At 44.2% G+C, this 19,710-nt stretch overlaps 1 protein-coding gene across 1 annotated transcript in view; it reads left to right on the plus strand.

The window, feature by feature from the left end:
* Positions 1-19,710, plus strand: part of CDH11 (cadherin 11) — a 149,481-nt gene that overhangs the window by 111,417 nt on the left and 18,354 nt on the right. The window contains exons 6-11 of the mRNA XM_036275464.1: positions 1,065-1,232; positions 4,487-4,674; positions 10,385-10,638; positions 14,373-14,509; positions 15,287-15,420; positions 15,649-15,766. Of these exons, the coding sequence (XP_036131357.1) occupies positions 1,065-1,232; positions 4,487-4,674; positions 10,385-10,638; positions 14,373-14,509; positions 15,287-15,420; positions 15,649-15,766 (999 nt within the window). The remainder of the gene's footprint in view (positions 1-1,064; positions 1,233-4,486; positions 4,675-10,384; positions 10,639-14,372; positions 14,510-15,286; positions 15,421-15,648; positions 15,767-19,710) is intronic.

A 19,710-nucleotide genomic window follows, 5' to 3' on the forward strand; every position in this document is an offset into this window, starting at 1 on the left:
GTGTACAGAAAGAAAAGGGTTGCACATGTTCCCAAGAGATTTAAGTGAGCCTGGTTTTTGTGTAAATCATATGCTATATCTAGGGATCTTGTCAAATTACATCATTAATGTATCCTTGTTATCAGTGACAGGCAATCATAGAGTAAAAGTTTGTATAAGCATTGTGTCCATTTTTAACCCATCTGGTACACATTTTAATGTTTAGGGTGGGGCAGAGTAGGTTTACAGTTGTTCATATGAAAAATAATACAATAATGAACAAATAATAACACAAGAAGAAATCTGTGTTCTGCATACTCACCACTGTAACTCTCCTTTCGTCCCTCTCTATTGCGTGAAATATGCCTCTGCTTTTCACCTCACATGGACCATGGAGATGTTTCTAGGTATCACATGTCAAAAAGCACAATTTCAGTCATGGGTACCCTCAAACACTTAACACATTGTGTACCACATAGAAATCTCTAAGACATACGCCAGGGACCGCACGTTTTTGGGCAAACTTCACGTTAGGTTCTGAGCTGCCCTCATTTGAACCAGTAGATAGCCACTCCCTAGTTCCTTCAAGAATATAGAAGAGTGTGCTGTTTTTCAAACTTCGACCCTCAGGGCGAAGAGTCACAAATACAATAATTTTATATTACCCTGAGTTTCAAAAACTGAAACAGCTAATGCGAGTGCAAACCCATTAACTCCTGCGTGGTCCGCAACATTGGGCAGGAAAACATGAATTAACTTGTGAACGGTCAAAAATCTGTTAAGTGTTTAGGGTCTTTAAGTGTTATACCTGAGAATTTGAGGTCATTACTTGCATTTACAATGTAATATATAAAACATATAAAATTTAAATGCTATATTAATAATTATGACTGTTTACTAGAAAATACATCTATATGATGCTCCAGGTACGGCTGCATTGAGTCTTAATTATCATGCTGAAGTGACTCTGCTGTGAGGGTGGGTGCTGTTTTCCCTCATCTCTGCACCCCCTGGGCCCAGCACGTTGTTGGTTTATACTGTAGTTCTAATCAAATCTCTGTGACATTTTCTGCTTCTCTGTACAGGAATCATCAGAACAGCCCTTCCCAACATGGACAGGGAAGCCAAGGAGGAGTACCACGTGGTGATTCAGGCCAAGGACATGGGTGGACACATGGGTGGACTCTCAGGGACAACCAGGGTGACGATCACACTGACCGATGTCAATGATAACCCGCCAAAGTTTCCACAGAGTAAGTAGGTGGGCTTGGCTGTCACTTTTCAGGGGTGCCATGGCCAGCTGTCTTCTATGACCTATTCCTTCTTTACTCAACTTTGAAGAAAAAGTCTATAAAAATGGATGCTTTTTACATTATTTTTGCAAAAAAACAAAAACAAGACAGCATCAGCAACAACAAAAAATAAGTTGAAATGGAATAGATCTAATAGAAGAAACAGGAGAAATAAAACCTTCCATGATCCTGAAAACAGAAAATCTATTTTTCTATGCCAGCAATATAATCTGGTAGTTAGTGAGCCTGTCTCTGACCAGTGTTCTCATTTCTAACCTGGGCATAACAGTCCCTGAGTTACTTATCTACTGCTTTGTAACGGGCTGCCCGCAACCTTTGCAGTTTAAAACAATAATAATTATTTTTGTCATGAGTTTGAAATTTGGGCAAAATGTGGAGGAGACTGCTTGTTTCTGTTTCCGTAGCATCAACTGGGGACACTTCAGTGGGACTGGAGGGCCCACTTCCAGGCTTGCCCACTAGCTGGTGAGCTGGCGCTGGCCGTGGGCTACTGTGCGAGGGGCCTCTCCATCGAGTAGCTTGCATAGGTTCTAGGACTGAGACCCCAGGGACAGCAGCACCAGCAGAAACCATACTGCCTATTGTGACCTAGCTTCAGAAATCCTACAGCATCATTTCCACTAGAGTTTTAAGACTGCCCAGATTTAGGTGGAGTTCTTGTAGACCTCACCTTTCAGTGGGACTGGCAAAGTAAGGTTAAAGAAGCGTGGGGTCAGGAGATGTTGTTTTGGCCTTTTGGGAAAACTCAGTCGTCCATTGGACCTAATGAGCAGTATGTTGTCAGAACTAAATGAGCTAGTATAAAATCTTCCAGTGTTATCGGGCATAACTTGTCAACAAATGTTGGCCATGGTTATTATCTGAGGGATTATGGTCTATCTGCTACAAAATATATAGAATTGCTGAGGGAAATGAAAGAAAAAATGATTTTGAAAGGTTGCTATTAATAACCATAACTATAACTACCATGTTTTAATGACTAGTCACTGCTACTGAAAATCTCTCTGAGAACCTCCATTTTACAGGTAAAATTGGCTTCCATGAAAGGCTCAGTAAATTGCCCAAAGGATGTGCCAAAGCCAGCCTTTGAACACAGATGTTTCCGTACGTCTAGGCAGAGACAGAGGTTGGGGATGATCACAGTGATGCTGGTGCGCTAGTCCTCTTGCACCATGCATGTGCCTTCTTCCTTAGATTAGGAGAGTAGCTGGTAGAGCCTATGAGTTTATCCCCGGAGAGGTGACATTTTTTGCAAATGAGGGAACAAGGAAGGCAACCAATATGGCCTGGTGAAATCATCATGGTCACTTGAAAGGATTCCAAAGACAATGATCTAGGTAAGGGGGACAACAGATAGAGGATTACAGGCAATAGCCATTTGTCCTGGAGACCCAGAAGAGATGAAGAAAGACTGATTTGGCTGATCACGCACAAGGTTCAGCATCCCCAATAAACTTAAGGCTCCTATAGCCTCTAAAGCTGCACGCTCCATTGTCCATACCGTGAAACCATCCGCTTTGCCAGAAGGAAAGGCCAAGTGGGGTTATTAGCAGGTGGCTGTTAATAACCTCACTCTCTCCAATCACCTGGTAAAGATACATTGTGACTCTACAGTTACCAGTTTCATAGCCATGGATGCAAATGATGAGATTTGGAGAAAAATCAACTCCCAGCAGGTGTTTTAAACCCTCATGTAAGTTGGTAGACACCTGCAGGCTCCCACTTTCTACTTGTCCTTTACACAGAGGGCACAGTGTAGTTTAGTTGGATGTGGGTCCAAAGCCCAGTGATACACATAAATGTGAAGAGAGCACTGGAACAGACAGAACCTGTGTGAGGGCAACTCAAGCCTGGGAGGTTGAGCACCTTGAGTGGTGAGGCGAAGCCCCCCATCCTGCAACTCCATACTGCTTCATGTAGGATATTTTTCAAAGGTGGAAACACCAGTAATCTCCTGTCTCATTTCCCTGCTGAAAACTCTTCAGTGGCTTCCCACCAAGTTGAAACAAGCTTGTAGGACATCTTCTACACTGCCCTTTTATATTTTCTCAGTGCAGCAGGGCCCCCATCCACTACATACCCTTATCTCTAACAGAAGGCTCCGGTCACCATCTTCTTGCCCTGTGTTCAGTACATTCCCACCTCAGGGTCTTTGTCATCCGCTGTTCCCTTCTTGTGTCATTTTTATCCCCAGTCACAGGATATGTCATTCTCAGTCCCTTCAGGGGAGTTCCGATGCCTGCCCACCCCATGCAAAATCAATCTGTCCAGCTTTCTCCTCCTCACCCCCACATACTTAACACAAGCATGCACAGCCACACACATCTCACACAGGCACACGCACTCATGCACATACATTCATTCCACACCGTCACACACTTACACACAGGCTCTGTCCTTCATCCTCTGCCCTTCATCCTACCATGATCCCCTTCCTCCTAGCAATGGCATCAGTGGGTACACATTTTGGGCGTTCTCTTCAGGGTGCTTTATTAAGGGAGCAGTCTTGACAATTTCATTTACTACTGAATCTCCAGGGGCTAGGACAGTGCCTGGCACGTATTAACTTCCCAGTAGAGTGAAACAAATACCCATGGGAGGGCCACACTGTGGGATACCTTTCCAGGTGAGCTGATGTTCGATCAAATGGTGAGGAGGTGAGGAAAGAGGAAAGTCAGATTCATTTTGAAGGGTCATGACCTTGAAAGATAAAATTTGCATTTGATTTTAAAATAAATATGGAACTGTGAAGGCTTTTACATGGAAAGTTTTTTTTACACCCCACCCCCACCCCCCGGGAATCTAGCAGTGATGTATGTGAGCCTTAGAATTGACTCACGGACTATCCCAGAGGTATGAAAAGAAGCCTTGGCTGCCTGAATGTTAGAGCTGGCAGGCTCTCCATCATCTGCTGATGAGAATGAACTGGGCGTTGTTTTCCGTCCTCACGTGGGGCAGGTGAGGCCACCACATCCCCTCGGACCCGGGTACTGTTTCATCATTCTTTGTAGAGCACTTTTCTCTGACAAGCCAGCCATGCGGGTTCTTCCATCCATTCATTTCTTTTCATGTTTTCAATCAGTAGGAAGTTCAATTTCAAACCCTTTGAGAAATGTATTGGGATTCAATGGAACCTAAAGTCTTACAGCTGACAAATAAAAGGGAAAATGGAACTAGATGTCTTCTTCTTTCAGGCGTGTACCAGATGTCTGTGTCAGAAGCAGCTGTCTCCGGGGAGGAAGTCGGCAGAGTGAAGGCTAAAGACCCCGACATTGGAGAAAACGGTTTAGTCACATACAGCGTTGTTGACGGAGACGGTATGGAGCTGTTTGAAATCACCACGGACTATGAAACACAGGAGGGCGTCGTGAAGCTGAGAAAGGTGAGTAGGTGAGGAATCAGAGGTCAGTGTGTGGCCTGTGCTGCCAAGGCCACGTGGCGGGAAACGGAGTTGACGGTTCAACAATGCAGATGTGGGCATCTGGGAGCTGACCTGATTTTGCAGCTGAGCTCTGAGCTCTGGGGAAATAGCAGAACTATATTCCAGTTGGGGAGCTAGCAAAGGAGACTTGTGATGCCTGCCTGCGATTGCTGGTTAGTTCTTGGCACAGTTTTGCCACGGAAGGAAAGACAGCTTGATAAATCTAGATTTTGGAGAAGCAGCCCTGAGCGTGTATGGAGTTCCCCCTGTGGCTCTGCCAACTGAGTCTGTTCATCTGGGCTGCTCAGAAGTTTTCTGATCTGCAATATCCAAGTTCCACTGCATTGCTGTGATTTTTCTCTCAAAATTCAACCCGAGAAACAATAGTGGTCCTTCCCCCATAGTCAGCTAAACTGTCACTAACAATGTGTCCTTGAGATTAATTCACAACGATGGGGTGTTTATTGGTTCACTCCCCTTGCTTTGTTTTTAAAATCGGACATTTTCTCAATACTAAATATCGAAGAAGCCTGAGCCTCTTCCCAAAACTTTGTCGTTTACCTTTCACAAAAATCATAAAAAATCTGTAGTATGATTCCTGTGGACAAGGAGACCTCAGTGTAATTACGGGGAGACTGGAGCCCAGGCCGATGAACTCCTCCAGCCCGCCCTAGTCACACAGCCGGCAAACACAGGGCGCCCCTGAAACAGACGGGGCAGAACGGGCTTATAAAGGAGAGCTAGACAGGGTTCACTTCAGTGAAGAAGCAGTTACAGTCTATTCCAAATCAGGGCCCCTCCTCCCCACTTCACCACTTGAGAAATCAACACCTCTCTGTCATCAAAGCATATGGAGCACTAAATCTGAATTGGGTGATGGGATTACCTTGGTTTTAATCAAGCATTTCATTTTCAACTTGTTTTTCTAGCATGAATATTAAGCTCCTCAATGTGATGAAAAAGATAGGACTGTAACACCTAAAAATTTAATTTGAAGAATCAATGACGAGGCCAGTAGCTGGGGAGGAAGTGAGGGTGGGGTGGGGGAATTCCTGGGGAGAATCTTTCAGTAAGGAGCAGGGAGAGACATGCTCTGGGGGCTGACTGGGGGCTGACTTACCACAGCATTGGAAGGCGCTGTTGGGTTTGGGAGAAATATCATAGCATACAGAACAAAGAGAAGGCGGGGGACTCTGTTGTGAAAGGATAAGGAATTGGGGTGAGCTTTAAATACTTGGAAAAGTCAATGTTAGTGACAATGAATGGTGTGGCCACAGAAGCCCAGTCCTCACCACAGGGGCTGGGTAATCACCCGCTCTGTTTTCTCCTCCAGAAAAGTCACTGTGTGAATTGCATGTGGCACGGAGCTGTCAACTTAGCGCGTTAATTAATATACCATCCCTCTTGCTTGACTCTGACACACGAGCATTGACTTCAGCGATTTCCGCCTCCCATCCACTGCTGTTGCAGTAATTGGGTAGTTGGTTATGCTCAGGTTGTCACCTGTTTTCAGTGTATTCAGGGCATAAACACACACTGTGTCTTTAAAATCCTGAAACATTTTAGTCACCCCATGGAACTCAAACATCATAACTGAGTTCTCTACATAAGATTAATTTGCACATTTCCCCCCAATTCAGTGTGTTTATTCCAAGCAAAAGGATAATAGTCTATAAAACACTGCTGTTTAGTTTTAAAACAGAGTAAGCACAAAGTTCCAAATGTCCAATGGAAAAAAAATTGCGAGGTGAATTTATCAGAGTGAAATGATGGGTCCTCGGGGAAGTCATCACGTATGACTTAATAATATAAAACTATATGAAAAGATAATGGAAACATTTTTGTCTTTTATTTTCTTATTTCTTTATTTTAATTTTTAGCTTGGGGTGTTTTTTAAAAATAGTTTGTATTAATTTTTTTTTAGAGCTAGAGGAAGGGAAAGATAGAAACATTGATGGGCTTCCACCTGCACGCCCTCTAGTGGGGGTCGAACCCACAACCCAGGCATGTGCCCTGGCCGGGAATCAAATCAGGCCCTCTCAGTCCATGGGAGGATGCTCAATCCACTGAGCCACACCGGCCGGGACATTTTTGTCTTTTAAAAATCTTCTTTAGTATATTTTTCTCACTCATTTGATTTATTAGCCCATTTTTCTACCAAGAGTTATGATGTGTTAATTGTGAGGCAGGTTGTTTGCGAGAGGTGGGCATCCAAGTTGAAGAGACAGCCTGGCCCAGGGCGGTCCCGGTTTAACAGGGCAGCATTGTAGAAGGACAATGAACTCAGAGCGGGTTTCTCAGCCTCAGCACTAGTAACATTTCGGGACAGGTCACTGTCCTTGCAGGGAGCTGTCTGTGCACGGTACTGTGTTCAGCAGCTTTCCTGGCCCCACCCCAGCAACCAGGACAACAAAAAACAGCTCTGGACATTGCCTGATTAACCCTGAGGTAAGTTAGAGCAAATTCACTCCCCAGTTGAGAACCAACTGTAATAAAGTGTGATAAGACCCGTGAACGGGGACATAGATGACTTCTTACATGGACAATCCTCGAGCGGAGACTCCGATAGATGAGTAGGAGTTTATTAGATCGGTAAGGAGAGGAAGGGCAGAAAAACGAGCTCCCAAAGGACTCATTGGAACCAGGTATCAATGGAAACAGGACCATTTTAAGAAACTTGAAAAAGTTCAGTCTCAAAGATTTTGAGATGGATACAGTGGGACCAGTTGAAAAACTGTTGTTGGAATTCAAGGGAGAAAATACAAAGATTGGGAGAAGACAGAGCGGGGAAGGTGAAGAACTCAAGAGATATTGAGGAGGTAGAGCCATTCATTTATTGAAGCACTTAGGAGCAACAGGTATTTCTTGAGTGCTGACTGTGTGTCAGACCCATGCATGTCAGGGGCAGTGGTAAGTGAGAGAGCTGCTCCCGGCTGCTCAGACAGCCTCTGTGCCGATCTGAAGAAGAGCCAGTCCAGAGTGAAGAAGAAATCTATCGCTGGCTTGGTCGACTCCTGGGGAAATCAGTCTGTTCATGGCAACACCCTTGACCAAGTGGAACTCGTAGTTATCACAGAGATAGCCTGGCACCATTTTTGTTATTTACTTTCAACCAAATAAACTCTGTAAAACAGTGTGAAAGCAGCATTTGAAAACATTTTAAATATTCCCTGTTTTAACAAAGCCATCTTTATGTCTAATTATTTCTTTATAGTCCTTGCCCACAGGTATATTGATAGGGATATGTAACATTTAACACAGTTGACATCACAGGGTGATCTGATTTGTTAGCTTAATGTCACATTGTAAACATTTTACATGCTGTCCTATAATATACATAATCTTTTTTAATTGCTGCATAACATCCATCCTATGGGTGGACCATTATTTCCTTAATAAAATCTCACAGTTGGATTTGGTGTTTTGTGTGTACATTTCCCCTGATTAGATAGAACCCTCCGCTATATCTAACAAACATCGTGCATTTTTGAAATATTGGTATTCTCTTAAATTCGTCCCTCAGAGGGAATTTTCAGAGGTAGGATTAGCAAATGAGGGGGTAGTGAGATTTTTATGGTTTATATAGTGAGTTACCTCATTTAGCTTTATTTTAACTACTCATAACATGGATATAAATGTTCACATGGGAAACGACCTTCAGTCTTTTTTGGAAGGAGGTGGGGAGTGTGTTTTAGGTCAAGGTTGAAATGTCCATCTACCTTGCTTTCCATTTAGTCAGAGTGATTGCTGCTTAATCATTTGTCCACTCATTCCTGGGCACTAGAGGCAAGGATCAGCAAACATCAACAAGACTCAGAATCCTCTGGGAGGCTCCCCACCTTCCAGGGGCTGAAGACGAGGAGCTGTGGAAGGGCAGCTAAAGGGCCACATTGATCTGTCTGAGGGGCCGAGGAGGACCATACCAGGCAGTGAGGCTTGGGTTGACCTCCAGAAAACTTAGTAAAACCTCATCAAAGTAGGGAAGGGCATTCCAGACAAATGCTTGCAGAGATTTGGGGCATTTTGCATGGGATCCAAAAAGCATCAATCCAACTGCAGCGTGACTACCATCCTTAATGTCCACAGGGCTTTGCATTGGGAATATGGCCCTGAGCATATGCCTGAACTAAGGTCAAAGGTTCTGCTCTAGGAATATCCAAACTACCTGAGATTAGACATTTTCTACTTATCAGGTCTCAGAACTATCCTATTCTAGTGTTTTTATTAATCTTATCTAATAATTCAGAGTGCAGCAATCTCATACCTTCAGCCTATAAACATCATTCTTTTCTTCTGCTTAGTGACCCTGTGAGGAAAGAAACTTCTTCCCATCCCGGGCCGGTGCCGTGGCTGGGGTGGGGTTGTCATCGGGAAAGGGAGCGTTCCTCACTCCGGGAACCCGAGGGTGGGAAGATGGTGGAGACGTGGCAAGGGTGTTGAATGTGGCTAACCTTTCCTGAAACCAGAGCCATCCTTCCTCTGACGTTGTGTGGAATTAGGTCAAGGCTAAGCCCTATGACCGCACACCTATTCCAAGTGAGCACCTGCCAGCCAGACAGCAGCATGGCAGGCAGACGTTTGCCTTAAAAGACCCAAGTCTTTCCAGATACTTGGTATTTCAGCGTCATCCAGAGTGCTCCTTAGAAAGTTCTGTTCCCTGGGCATGAGGACTTGTGTCTGCCACAGTTTTACTTTCTTTGCCTCTCGTCCAGAGTTAGGGAGTCACTGCCCATTTCCCAGTAACTGCAGCCATTCAAATGCTACATTCCCCCCACTTTTTATTTCCATATCTGTATAAAATCTATATTGTTTATAATTGTTTTTCTTCAAATGGACATTTTTTACATATATACATTCTTATAACAAGGAAGCGTTATTCTTATCTTCCTATGACTTGCTATAAATAGAAGGTATCTTAAAAATGAACACAATTCAAACAAAATAGTTATCTGACTATTGAGTTGTAGCCTCGTCTCTCAAAAGGGAGGTAAAGAAGCATAACAGATACATTAAAAATCAGCATCATACTGAGTTATTCTTGATGTGTTCAGAAGTGGAAGAATGGAAAAGGAATAATTGTGTCAGTAAGTAAGTGAATGTGATTTCACAAACCAAACCCATCATAATTGCTCATAAACTTCCTTAAATCCCTACTGGTCAGGGTCCCAGACTTTGGAAAATGCTACATGGTTAGAAACTTTAAAAAAAGGAGGCTGTCAACATGATGAAGCCAGAGGTGTGTATGTGCGAAGGGAAACAGTCTGTAGGATACCTTCAGCTGAAACTCAGTGGGTGTTTTTATTCCCAAGATAGTCAGTACTTTACAGAATAGTCCATTACATTTGTTTCTGTAGTGTTTTAAGTCCTTCTCTATGTAGTTGATTTTGGGGGCCTTTGGACAGCCTCAGTGTTGTTGTATAGAATGAGGTTCATTTTAGGTCATGTGCTCCTGTGTCCTGCGCTCTTAGAATTGCTTGTGAAGCATATTCCAAATTTCGGCCATTGATTTGTCTGATTTTCTGACCAAATGGCTCAGGTAATTGGCTTCTGAATAGACACTGATTTTCTCACTTTGAGGAACTGCACACTCTGCCCTGTAAGACAAGCAGGCCTTTCGCTTTCATTATTCTTCCAAGGAATTGGTTGCCAATCTTCTGTTCGTTCTTGTCAGCCCGTAGATTTTGAAACCAAGAGAGCATACAGCTTGAAGATAGAGGCAGCCAATGTGCACATAGACCCAAAGTTCATCAGCAATGGGCCCTTCAAGGACACTGTGACGGTCAAGATTGCAGTAGAAGATGCCGACGAGCCCCCCATGTTCCTGGCCCCAAGTTACATCCATGAAGTCCAGGAAAATGCAGCCGCTGGCACAGTGGTTGGGAGAGTACATGCCAAAGACCCTGATGCTGCCAACAGCCCGATAAGGTACAGGCGGGTTCATTGTGAAAGCCTGGATGGGGAATTTTAGAGGCAAGAGGTCTTGGGAAAGCCCTGCAGAAATCATATCCTCCAGTTTCAAAAGGGTCTGAGATATTGAGGTTCAATGCGATGTAAATAAGTTTGAGATTTAGAAGACAGACAGATGTCTGCTTCGCCTCTGACCACTTTCTGCATAGATTTGTTTATGCTAAGTAATTTCTCTCTGGAGCAGATTTCCCAGCTATGTAACTCTCAGCTGGGCCTGTGTGCCCTGGGGAACTGAGGGAAATACAGATACTGGCTGTAAAATAAGTAGAGTGATTATAAGTTATTGAATACCTTCCTATGCTCCAGTCCCTCTGCTGGGTATGCACATAGGAGCTAATGCATACTCCACTGTGTTTTGTAGGGATTACTATCCTTCAGGGGAGAGGAGCCTGGGCTCGGTGAGGCAGTGGCTCGCCTAGCACCATGGCCGGGGCCAGGAGGCCAGGAAAGCAAGCTCCGTCCATCTGCCTGCAGCTGAGCACTCTGAAAAGCTGACGGAGTGCCAGACGAGCTTAGGGAGCTCTATCAGGAGCATTGCTTTGTGACCCAGAAAAGTAAGAGAAAACTAGTATGGGACTTGCCGCCCTGACCCCGTCCCCAACCTGAGTCAATGAGCGATGAGGCTGATGGAGCGGCTGAGGAAGGGGCTGAGTCGCAGGGTGAAGACATTAATAGGACAGAAACCTACAGTCACCTAAAACCTGTCCTGACCTGGGTTCTAGCAGATGTAGCAGATGTTACTCTTTCCATGGCTGTTCCCCTGATTCCTGTTCTGCCGGGACTCCTCCCGGCCCCTCCATTGGGGTGCCGGCCTGCAGTCTCCCCTGCCTGTGTCATCAGTCCTGGAGGCAAAGTGATTGGCTTAAAACACGGCCAAACATCACCTCATACTCAGTTAAACAATAACAAAACGACACATGATCAAATGGCTCCCCATTGCCCCTTCACCCCAAAATAATCTCAACGCTCTTACTCCTCCTAAGGCTCTTGTTCGAGCCCCTGCACGCCAGCTGCCACCGTGGCCTGCCTGCTCACTGCTGTGGTCCCATCTGTCCGACTCTTCACAGCTGACACTCAGCTGCAGCGAGGAGCTACGTCCTGTTCTCAGAAGTAGAACTGGCGTCCCCTGGATTTGGACTGTCCATGTTCTTCCACCTGGTTCTTTCTCCCCCTTCCTTTTTTTTTTAAATACTCACCAGAGGATATTTTTCCATTTATCTTCAGACAGAGCAGGAGGGAGGAAGAGAAAGAGAGAAACATTAATTGGTTGCCACCCGCACGACCCCAACCAGGGCCGGGGATGAACCGCAACTGAGGCACATGCCCTTGGACAGAACCGAACCCAGGACTCTTTGGTCTGTGGGCCGACGCTCTAACCACTGAGCTAAACCGGCCAGGGCTCTCCCCCTTTCTTTCCAAGTTGCTCACCGGGCACTGATTTCCCATCTGCACATTGATGTCACCTTCTACCTCACAGTGCTCGCCACAGTGCATTGCAGTGGCACCTGCGGTCCTCAGCACACTTACACGGGGACACGTCTGTCCAGTGCAGGAGTTGATAAGGTACAGCCTGCAGAATGGGTCAGCTGCCATCTGCATTTTGAGGAGCCTCTGTTACTGTTTCGTAGTGACTATATGTTAAAGGCACAGCTGCACCCCCATGCTCACTGCAGCATTATTCACAATAGCCAAAGACATGGGTGGAGGTCACATCCTGCAGTTGACATCTGAGAGCTCCCGTGATCTCTCCACAGTGTGCAGCAGTAACAGCACAAAGAAGAGCGGTTGTTATTGGCCACACTGCTGGCCATGGGAGGCACGAGGTTGTACACTGTAAGCATCTGTTATGTCATGCAATTCTCACAAACAAGCCAAAAGTTAGGTACTATTCATATTCTAGTTATAAAGATAAATATGCTGAGATTCAAAGAACTCGAGTGTCTCTTCCAATATGTATGTAGTGGAGCATGAACTTATATCTAGGGCTTTACAAAACCAATTCACTTCTATAGGATACTGCTTTGAATCATTCTATTTCTTCTTCCTCTGATATGTCTCATCATGTTAACTAGACAGGTAAACTTCCTGGTAACCAGACAAAAAGTCTTCTATTATTTTTGCCTCCTTTTCACATAGGGCTCACTACTGAGGGCTCAGTTACCGGCCCTCTGCTGACATTTATGAGATGTGTGAAGTTTATCTGCAGTTTCCTCGCTGGGAAAGGGAGCTGCTCAATCCATTCCCAAGGGGAACTATACAGTCAAGTGAGACCATGGCTGAGCTCAGGTTTTGATTGCCGAGAAGTGCCGCTTGGTGTACACGGCCCTTCTCTCTTGGAAAGGACAGGGTCTGGGATTGGAAGATCCAGGTTCTAAGAGAAGCTCCCACAGAAACTAGAAAGTAGACCGTCTGCCAATGCCGACATTTATACATTGAAGATAGTAAACCCTGTGACCGCCATGGTCTTTTCTACCTCTAATATTTAGCCGCATGACCCTCCGTGAATGCCTCTAGGCACATATCTGCTATAAACTTTGGGAAAACACAGCCAAGTCCTCGAGGAGAACAGGGAACCACTCAGCTGAAGCCCAGCACACTCTCCGAGTTCACATACCTGTCTTTGCTGTTCTCCATGTGGAGCTCGTGGGCAGAGTGGACAAGAAAGGGCTCGGGAGCTCACAGACTCCGAAAGCCAGGACTCGGGGTTACAGCTCTGCCAGTCCTGGGAAAGTCACTTTCCCTCTTGCTCAACACCGGCGGCTCCTCAGCCCCTTGAACCCTTTAGCTGTGCTGTTAGGCACAGCCGGGAGCCATTAGAGTGTGGGGAGGGTGTTCCACACATGAATGGCCAGGTCTGCTTTGTACATTTCACCCTGGAATTCAAACCAAGCTACCTGAGAGCCCTAAAACTAAGTGAATAAACTGAGCAAGTTCGCTCAAAATGCAGTTTGCACTTTTTTTTTTAATCTTCACCCGAGGACATTTTTCCATTTTTTGTTCAGATAGAGTGGGAGGGAGAGAGAGGAAGAGAGAGAGAGAGAAACATCAATGTAAAAGAGACACATCGAGTGGCTGCCACCTGCATGACCAACCAGGGCCAGGGACAAACTGCAACTGAGGTACATGCCCTTAGCGGGAACCGAACCCGGGTCTCTCTGGACCGCAGGCCGACGCTCTAACTGCTGAGCCAAACCGGCCAGGGCTGCACTTTTTTTTAAATAAGGAGAAAACTCATTGTTTAAGACATAAATGATCCTTGATGATAAGTTTAGATAAACTTGAAACTATTTAATATCTCATATGCAAAACTCTGGCAAAGGTTTGATATATTTATGACCTTCTGAGTAGTTTGGGAGCAAGGCAAACCGAATTCCAAATGCAATTTCATAAATATTCAGATGGTGGGTAATTGTAGTAAATATAGAGAAATATGCAATGTGTTATTATATTTCTCAATCAAATATGCTAAACAGCTCTTTTCATTCATTGTACTGAGTAAGGAATTCTAATGTGGCAAAATGATTTCTATAAAAGATTCATGTACAAAGTTTAAAAAGTAAATTATATTAAAAAGAAAACCTAGCTCAAGCAACTGATCGAAAAAGTCGCTTTCAATATGACATGAATAAAATATTCAAATATTAAGCTACTTGGAATGTCTCCTCTAATTGCTTCATTTGCATTCTGCTTAGGTATTCAATTGATCGTCATACTGACCTGGATAGGTTTTTCACTATTAATCCAGAGGATGGTTTTATTAAAACTACAAAACCTTTGGATAGAGAGGAAACCGCCTGGCTCAACATATCTGTTTTTGCAGCAGAAATCCGTAAGTGTTATCCTAGGGATTTTGACTCTGCTTCACCAAACATTATTCCTTCAGACTCTGTCCTCTGGAGAGTGACAGACAGCTGACAGAGAATGCATCTTTTAGTCATAAACATGTTTTTCAATTTTTAAAATGTATTTGGTTACCTGTCTAGGAAGTCATGTAAGTAAATACATAGAGGTGTTTTTGTTTTCTCTGGCAGAGCTGGGTACAGATGTGGCAGGTGAGCTGGTAGTGCTCAGCAGCCGGAAACCCACCGCCATCACCCAAGGGTTCCCCACTCTGTTCCGCCACGCAGTTTCGTTTAAACCCAGAGCCAGGGTTTGTGGGTTTACCTGTAGACCAGTGGTTCTCACCCTTGATCATGGAGGGCTTTTGTAACAAGGAGTTCTGGATCTCACGCTCAGAGCCTCTGCTTTCGTAGGTCTGCAATGGGGCCTACACACTTTCATTCCCAACAAGTTCCCAGATATTCTACTGCTGTCTGTGGAACCCCACTCTGAGAACCACGGCTATGGACTACCCACAGGCTCTATTATGAGCATTTAGAATATAACCTCAGCATTAGAGTCAACAGAAACGGAAAAGTGGTTGGGTTGTTTCTGGTCTAATACTGATTTATTCCAGGATGCCCTCTTCCCCCTGGACCTAGCATACTCCAGGTTTCAGATGGCTTCTGTGCAGACAATGCCATTCCCTGCGCTGCCCGAATGAGTGGCTGGGGCTTACTGTTTCTAAGAGTAACCTTGAAGCACTGACTGAATTCTCTCCTTGCAGACAACCGGCATCAGGAAGCCAAAGTCCCAGTGTCCATCAGGGTCCTTGATGTCAACGACAATGCTCCCAAGTTTGCCGCCCCTTATGAGGGCTTCATCTGTGAGAGTGATCAGACCAAGCCCCTTTCTAATCAGGTATGATGCCTTCCCCTTCTCAGGTTGAGCAAGGTGTTTGGAAACGAGTTTGGTGTGGAGAGCTTTGCCTGGAAATGCCTCCCACTGCCCACTAGAGCGTCAGAGCACCGTGTAGCTCTGGAACTTGTTCTGTAATTGAAACCAGGTTTCTTAGCCAGCCAGGGATGTTAAAATAAATGATGTGCCAATGTCAGCATGATTTATTTATGGGCCACCTTTCTCTTTCAGCCAATTGTTACAATTAGTGCAGATGACAAGGATGACACAGCCAATGGACCAAGATTTATCTTCAGTCTACCCCCTGAAATCATTCACAATCCGAATTTCACAGTCAGAGACAACAGAGGTTTGTACCAAGGTTCCTGTGCAATTCAGAGAAGTAGAAATGGGAAATGAATGGCTTTTACATTGCAGGGTGCAGGTATTTTCCCCTAATCTTAATAATGCCTTTCTGTTTGAAGAGCAAATAAGAAATAATAATGCCACCATTATTTTGAGACATGGGCTCATTTGGTGCCTAGGTATAAGTGAGTGTAACTGTATTTCACTTTTGTTGTTGTTGTTGGCTTTGACATTCATGAAGCAGCAGGAAGCTTATAGGGTCAATATGCAAACTGCTTCACTTACCTTTTTTTTTATAGAAGTTGATGAACCCTTGATGGGGAACGGTAGCTTTATGAATATTGATATGAAGTAGAGCTTTAAGAGAAATCAGTTCAATTTTGCAAGGCAATGGGACTTTTCAACTGGCCTTTCTCTCCAGTGCACAGTTCGAATGCAGTGTGGCTGGGTATAGAGCTGGGTACCTGAGGGTGGTTGCAGGGTGCTTTCTGGAAGAGCATGAACAAACATCATGTGGCCACTGGAAACATAGGACAATAAAATGCTTTCTGCAAATTCTCATTGAAAATTCTTCACATTGTCTTTGTTGTATAGATCCAACCTGATGCAGTCCCTTGGCAAATTTTGTGGCTGACCCAGGATCAAAAATAAGTTTCTTGTCCTGGCTGGTTTGGCTCAGCGGTTAGAACATCAGCCTGCGAACCAGAGAGTCCCGGGTTTGGTTCCCGCTAAGGGCATGTACCTCAGTTGCAGTTTGTCCCTGGCCCTGGTTGGGGTCGTGTGGGTGGCAGCCACTCGATGTGTCTCTCTCACATCCATGTTTCTCTCTCTCTCTCTTCCTTCCTCTCTCCCTCCCGCTCTATCTGAAGATAAATGCAAAAAATATATATGTATCCTCGGGTGAGGATAAAAAAATAAATAAGTTTCTTGACTCCTGGCCAGACCATTTTGGTCTGCAGCTGTTCCTACAAACCTGTGACAATACAGGTGTGTAAAAACAGGCTGACAAATGCCATTGTTTGACAAAGGAATAAAAGGTGGTCCTCCTGCGTGAATGTTTTCATCAGCCATATGCTAGCCATGTACTAGGTTATAGGTGGACTGCTTTCTCAGTGACTGAGATCAGGTGTATAGGACCTTAAGGCAATAAGTAGTATTACTTTTCTCATCACCATTATCACTATTATCACTATCATAAGTGATGGCAGCTGTTTTTCAAACACCATGCCAAGATCCTTCCCATACTATCCATTTAATACTCTCAACACACCATAGCTAAGGGTTATTATTGTCATTCCCATTTTGAAGATGAGGGAAATGAGGCACAGAATTATGAAGTAACTTGTTCAGAGTCAATCAGCTACAAAAGGGATTGAAAAGTACAGATTGGTCATTACAAAACAGTCCTGGGATGTAAAGTATAGCATCGGGAATAGAGTCAGCAATACTGTAATCTCTGTGTATGCCGTCAGGTGGGTACTGGAAATATCGGGGAACACTTTATACCATTGTCTAACCTCTATGCTATATACCTGAAACTAATGCAAAATAATATTGAATGTAAACTATAACTGAAAAAAAAAGCCAATCAGCTGCATAGGAGTTAGATCTAGATTTTAAACCCCAGCACTCAGAGACTAGAGTTCATGCCACCTGGACCGGGGGAATGTGACCTGACCTACCTACTTCATTATTGCTTCTTCCACTGACTTGAGCAGATTGTCACCCTTTTATTTATTTTTTATATTTTAATATGTTCTTTATTGATTTTTTGGAGAGAGGAGAAGGGAGAGAGAAATAGAAACATCGATGTGAGAGAGAAACATCTATTAGCTGCCTCCTGCACACCCCCTACTGGGGATAGAGCCCACAACCCGGGCATGTGCCCTGACCGGGAATCAAACCGGGACCTCTAGGTCCATGGGGCAAAGCTCAGTCCACTGAGCAACACCTCTGGGCTAATTGTGGCCCTTTTAAATCAAGGACATGTTAACTGAGACTGGGTGTCATGACAGGAGACTCTCCGGATGCCTTGCTTTCTGAAGTGAACATGCTCTGGAAAACCTGGGTATGAAGGAAGTCAGAGGGAGAGATGTGTATTTTACAGGAACCGGACAAAACAACCTCTAAGTCACTTTATAAATGATTTCTATCATTTTGAAATAGAAACATTTCTTGGAGCTCTTTAATTTTATATTTACTCTAGGATTTTTCTTGTTCTTGTTGGCTTTGGTTCCTGTGCAGGTGGGAGCGAGCGCCTTAACCCCTTGGAGAGAATTCTGCACAGCCCTGAGCTAGACGAGTAGTTCTCCACTGGGAGCACACTGCCTCCATGGCGCACACGTAACACAGGCATTTCCTTCCATAAAGGCACATGTCTCCAGAGCAGGGAGACCTTGCATGCAATGGACATTAATGTTCCCTGGGCCGAATCGGACGAGATGGCATAAACCATGATGTTGTAGTACTTTCTACAATACCTGTGCACCTTTGAGTTTCTGCAAACCCCTGTCTCCACTCTTGGAATTTTCTTAATTCCCAAATTATTTTCTATCAGCCCTGGATTGGTAGATGGTTACACTGTTTCAGCCTAGGCTTATGTCAGTTTTATGGTGAAAAAAACAACAAACACTAGAGTTTCAACATACAAGTTAGCTTCATCAATAATAGGGTGATTTCACGTGCCTCTTATACTACACCTTTTTTATTACCTGTTTCCTCAAATACTTGTAGTCAAACATTTATCCGTGTATCTGCTTGATCCACAACTTACATCTGAGACCTCACTGGCGGATGTATTTCCCGCATCTCCAGTTTATCCCCAGATGCCCCCGAACACAGCAGGTGTCTTCTAGGCTTTCCTCACTGTGCCAACTTCACCTCCACCGTCTGCTGTGTCTTCTTTCTTTTTACATGTGCAATAGTATTTAGTTGCTATTAGCCCTCTGAAACATTACACCAAGACACATTGTTCTCTAGGGAGTTGTGTGTCCCATTGTCACCATGCTCCGAGAATGCTGTCTGTATTTTCAAAGAGATATTACCATAGATGATCCAACCTACTGCACAGTCTGTTGTCCCCTTTCCTATAAGAGTATCATCCTAGATTTGAGCCACCTTTTTTTTTGCAGAAAATTGCTACTTTTTAAGAAAAATGACTTTATTAACTATGGCAAACAGTTAATGAAAACTCCCATGTTTAGAGCTATTACGAAACCTTAAAGCAAACACAGTCCTATAATTATCACTTAATAGAGTTTCTTCTACTAGCTCCTAAAAGTAATTACATATTGAAGTAATCCAAAAGGAGTAATCACTTTCCACATCCTATTAATAGCCTACTGAATAACCAGATTTCTCGGCTGAGACTGTTTTCCATAGAAAACATTCAATAATGGTTTATGTCAAGGTCAGGAAAAGCATCCGGTTTCTTTTTCCTTCAGTGATTACTTCCTCTGTCCCATGTAAATACTTGAGACTGTGTTTGCCTAACTCTGCATAAGCACTGGGCATCTTTTTTCTTACTGAATTTATTGGGGTGACATTGGTTACTAAAATTATATCGATTTCAGGTATACAATTCTGTAATACATCATCCATGTATTGTATTGTGTTCACCACTCTCAGTCAAGTCTCCTATCACCATTTAACCCCTTTTACCCTCTTCTACGTCCCCCACCCCCTTTCCCTCTGGTAATCACCACACTGTCATCTGTGTCCATGAGGTGCTTTTTCTTTGCTTAATCCCTTCATCCTTTTGACCCTGCCTTGTGCCTCACCTCCCCTATGACAGCTGTCAGTCTGTTTTCTGTTTTGTTTGTCAGTTTATTGTGTTCATTAGATTCCACCTATAAGGGCGATTATATGGTACTTGTCTTTCTTTAGAAATGTAAGAGAGGAAGCCATCTTCCTGCACACAAGTCTTTTCATTCATTTGATCTCACTCCA

Source organism: Molossus molossus, unplaced genomic scaffold (assembly GCF_014108415.1).
Source record: "Molossus molossus isolate mMolMol1 unplaced genomic scaffold, mMolMol1.p scaffold_m16_p_21, whole genome shotgun sequence".
NCBI lineage: Eukaryota > Metazoa > Chordata > Mammalia > Chiroptera > Molossidae > Molossus > Molossus molossus.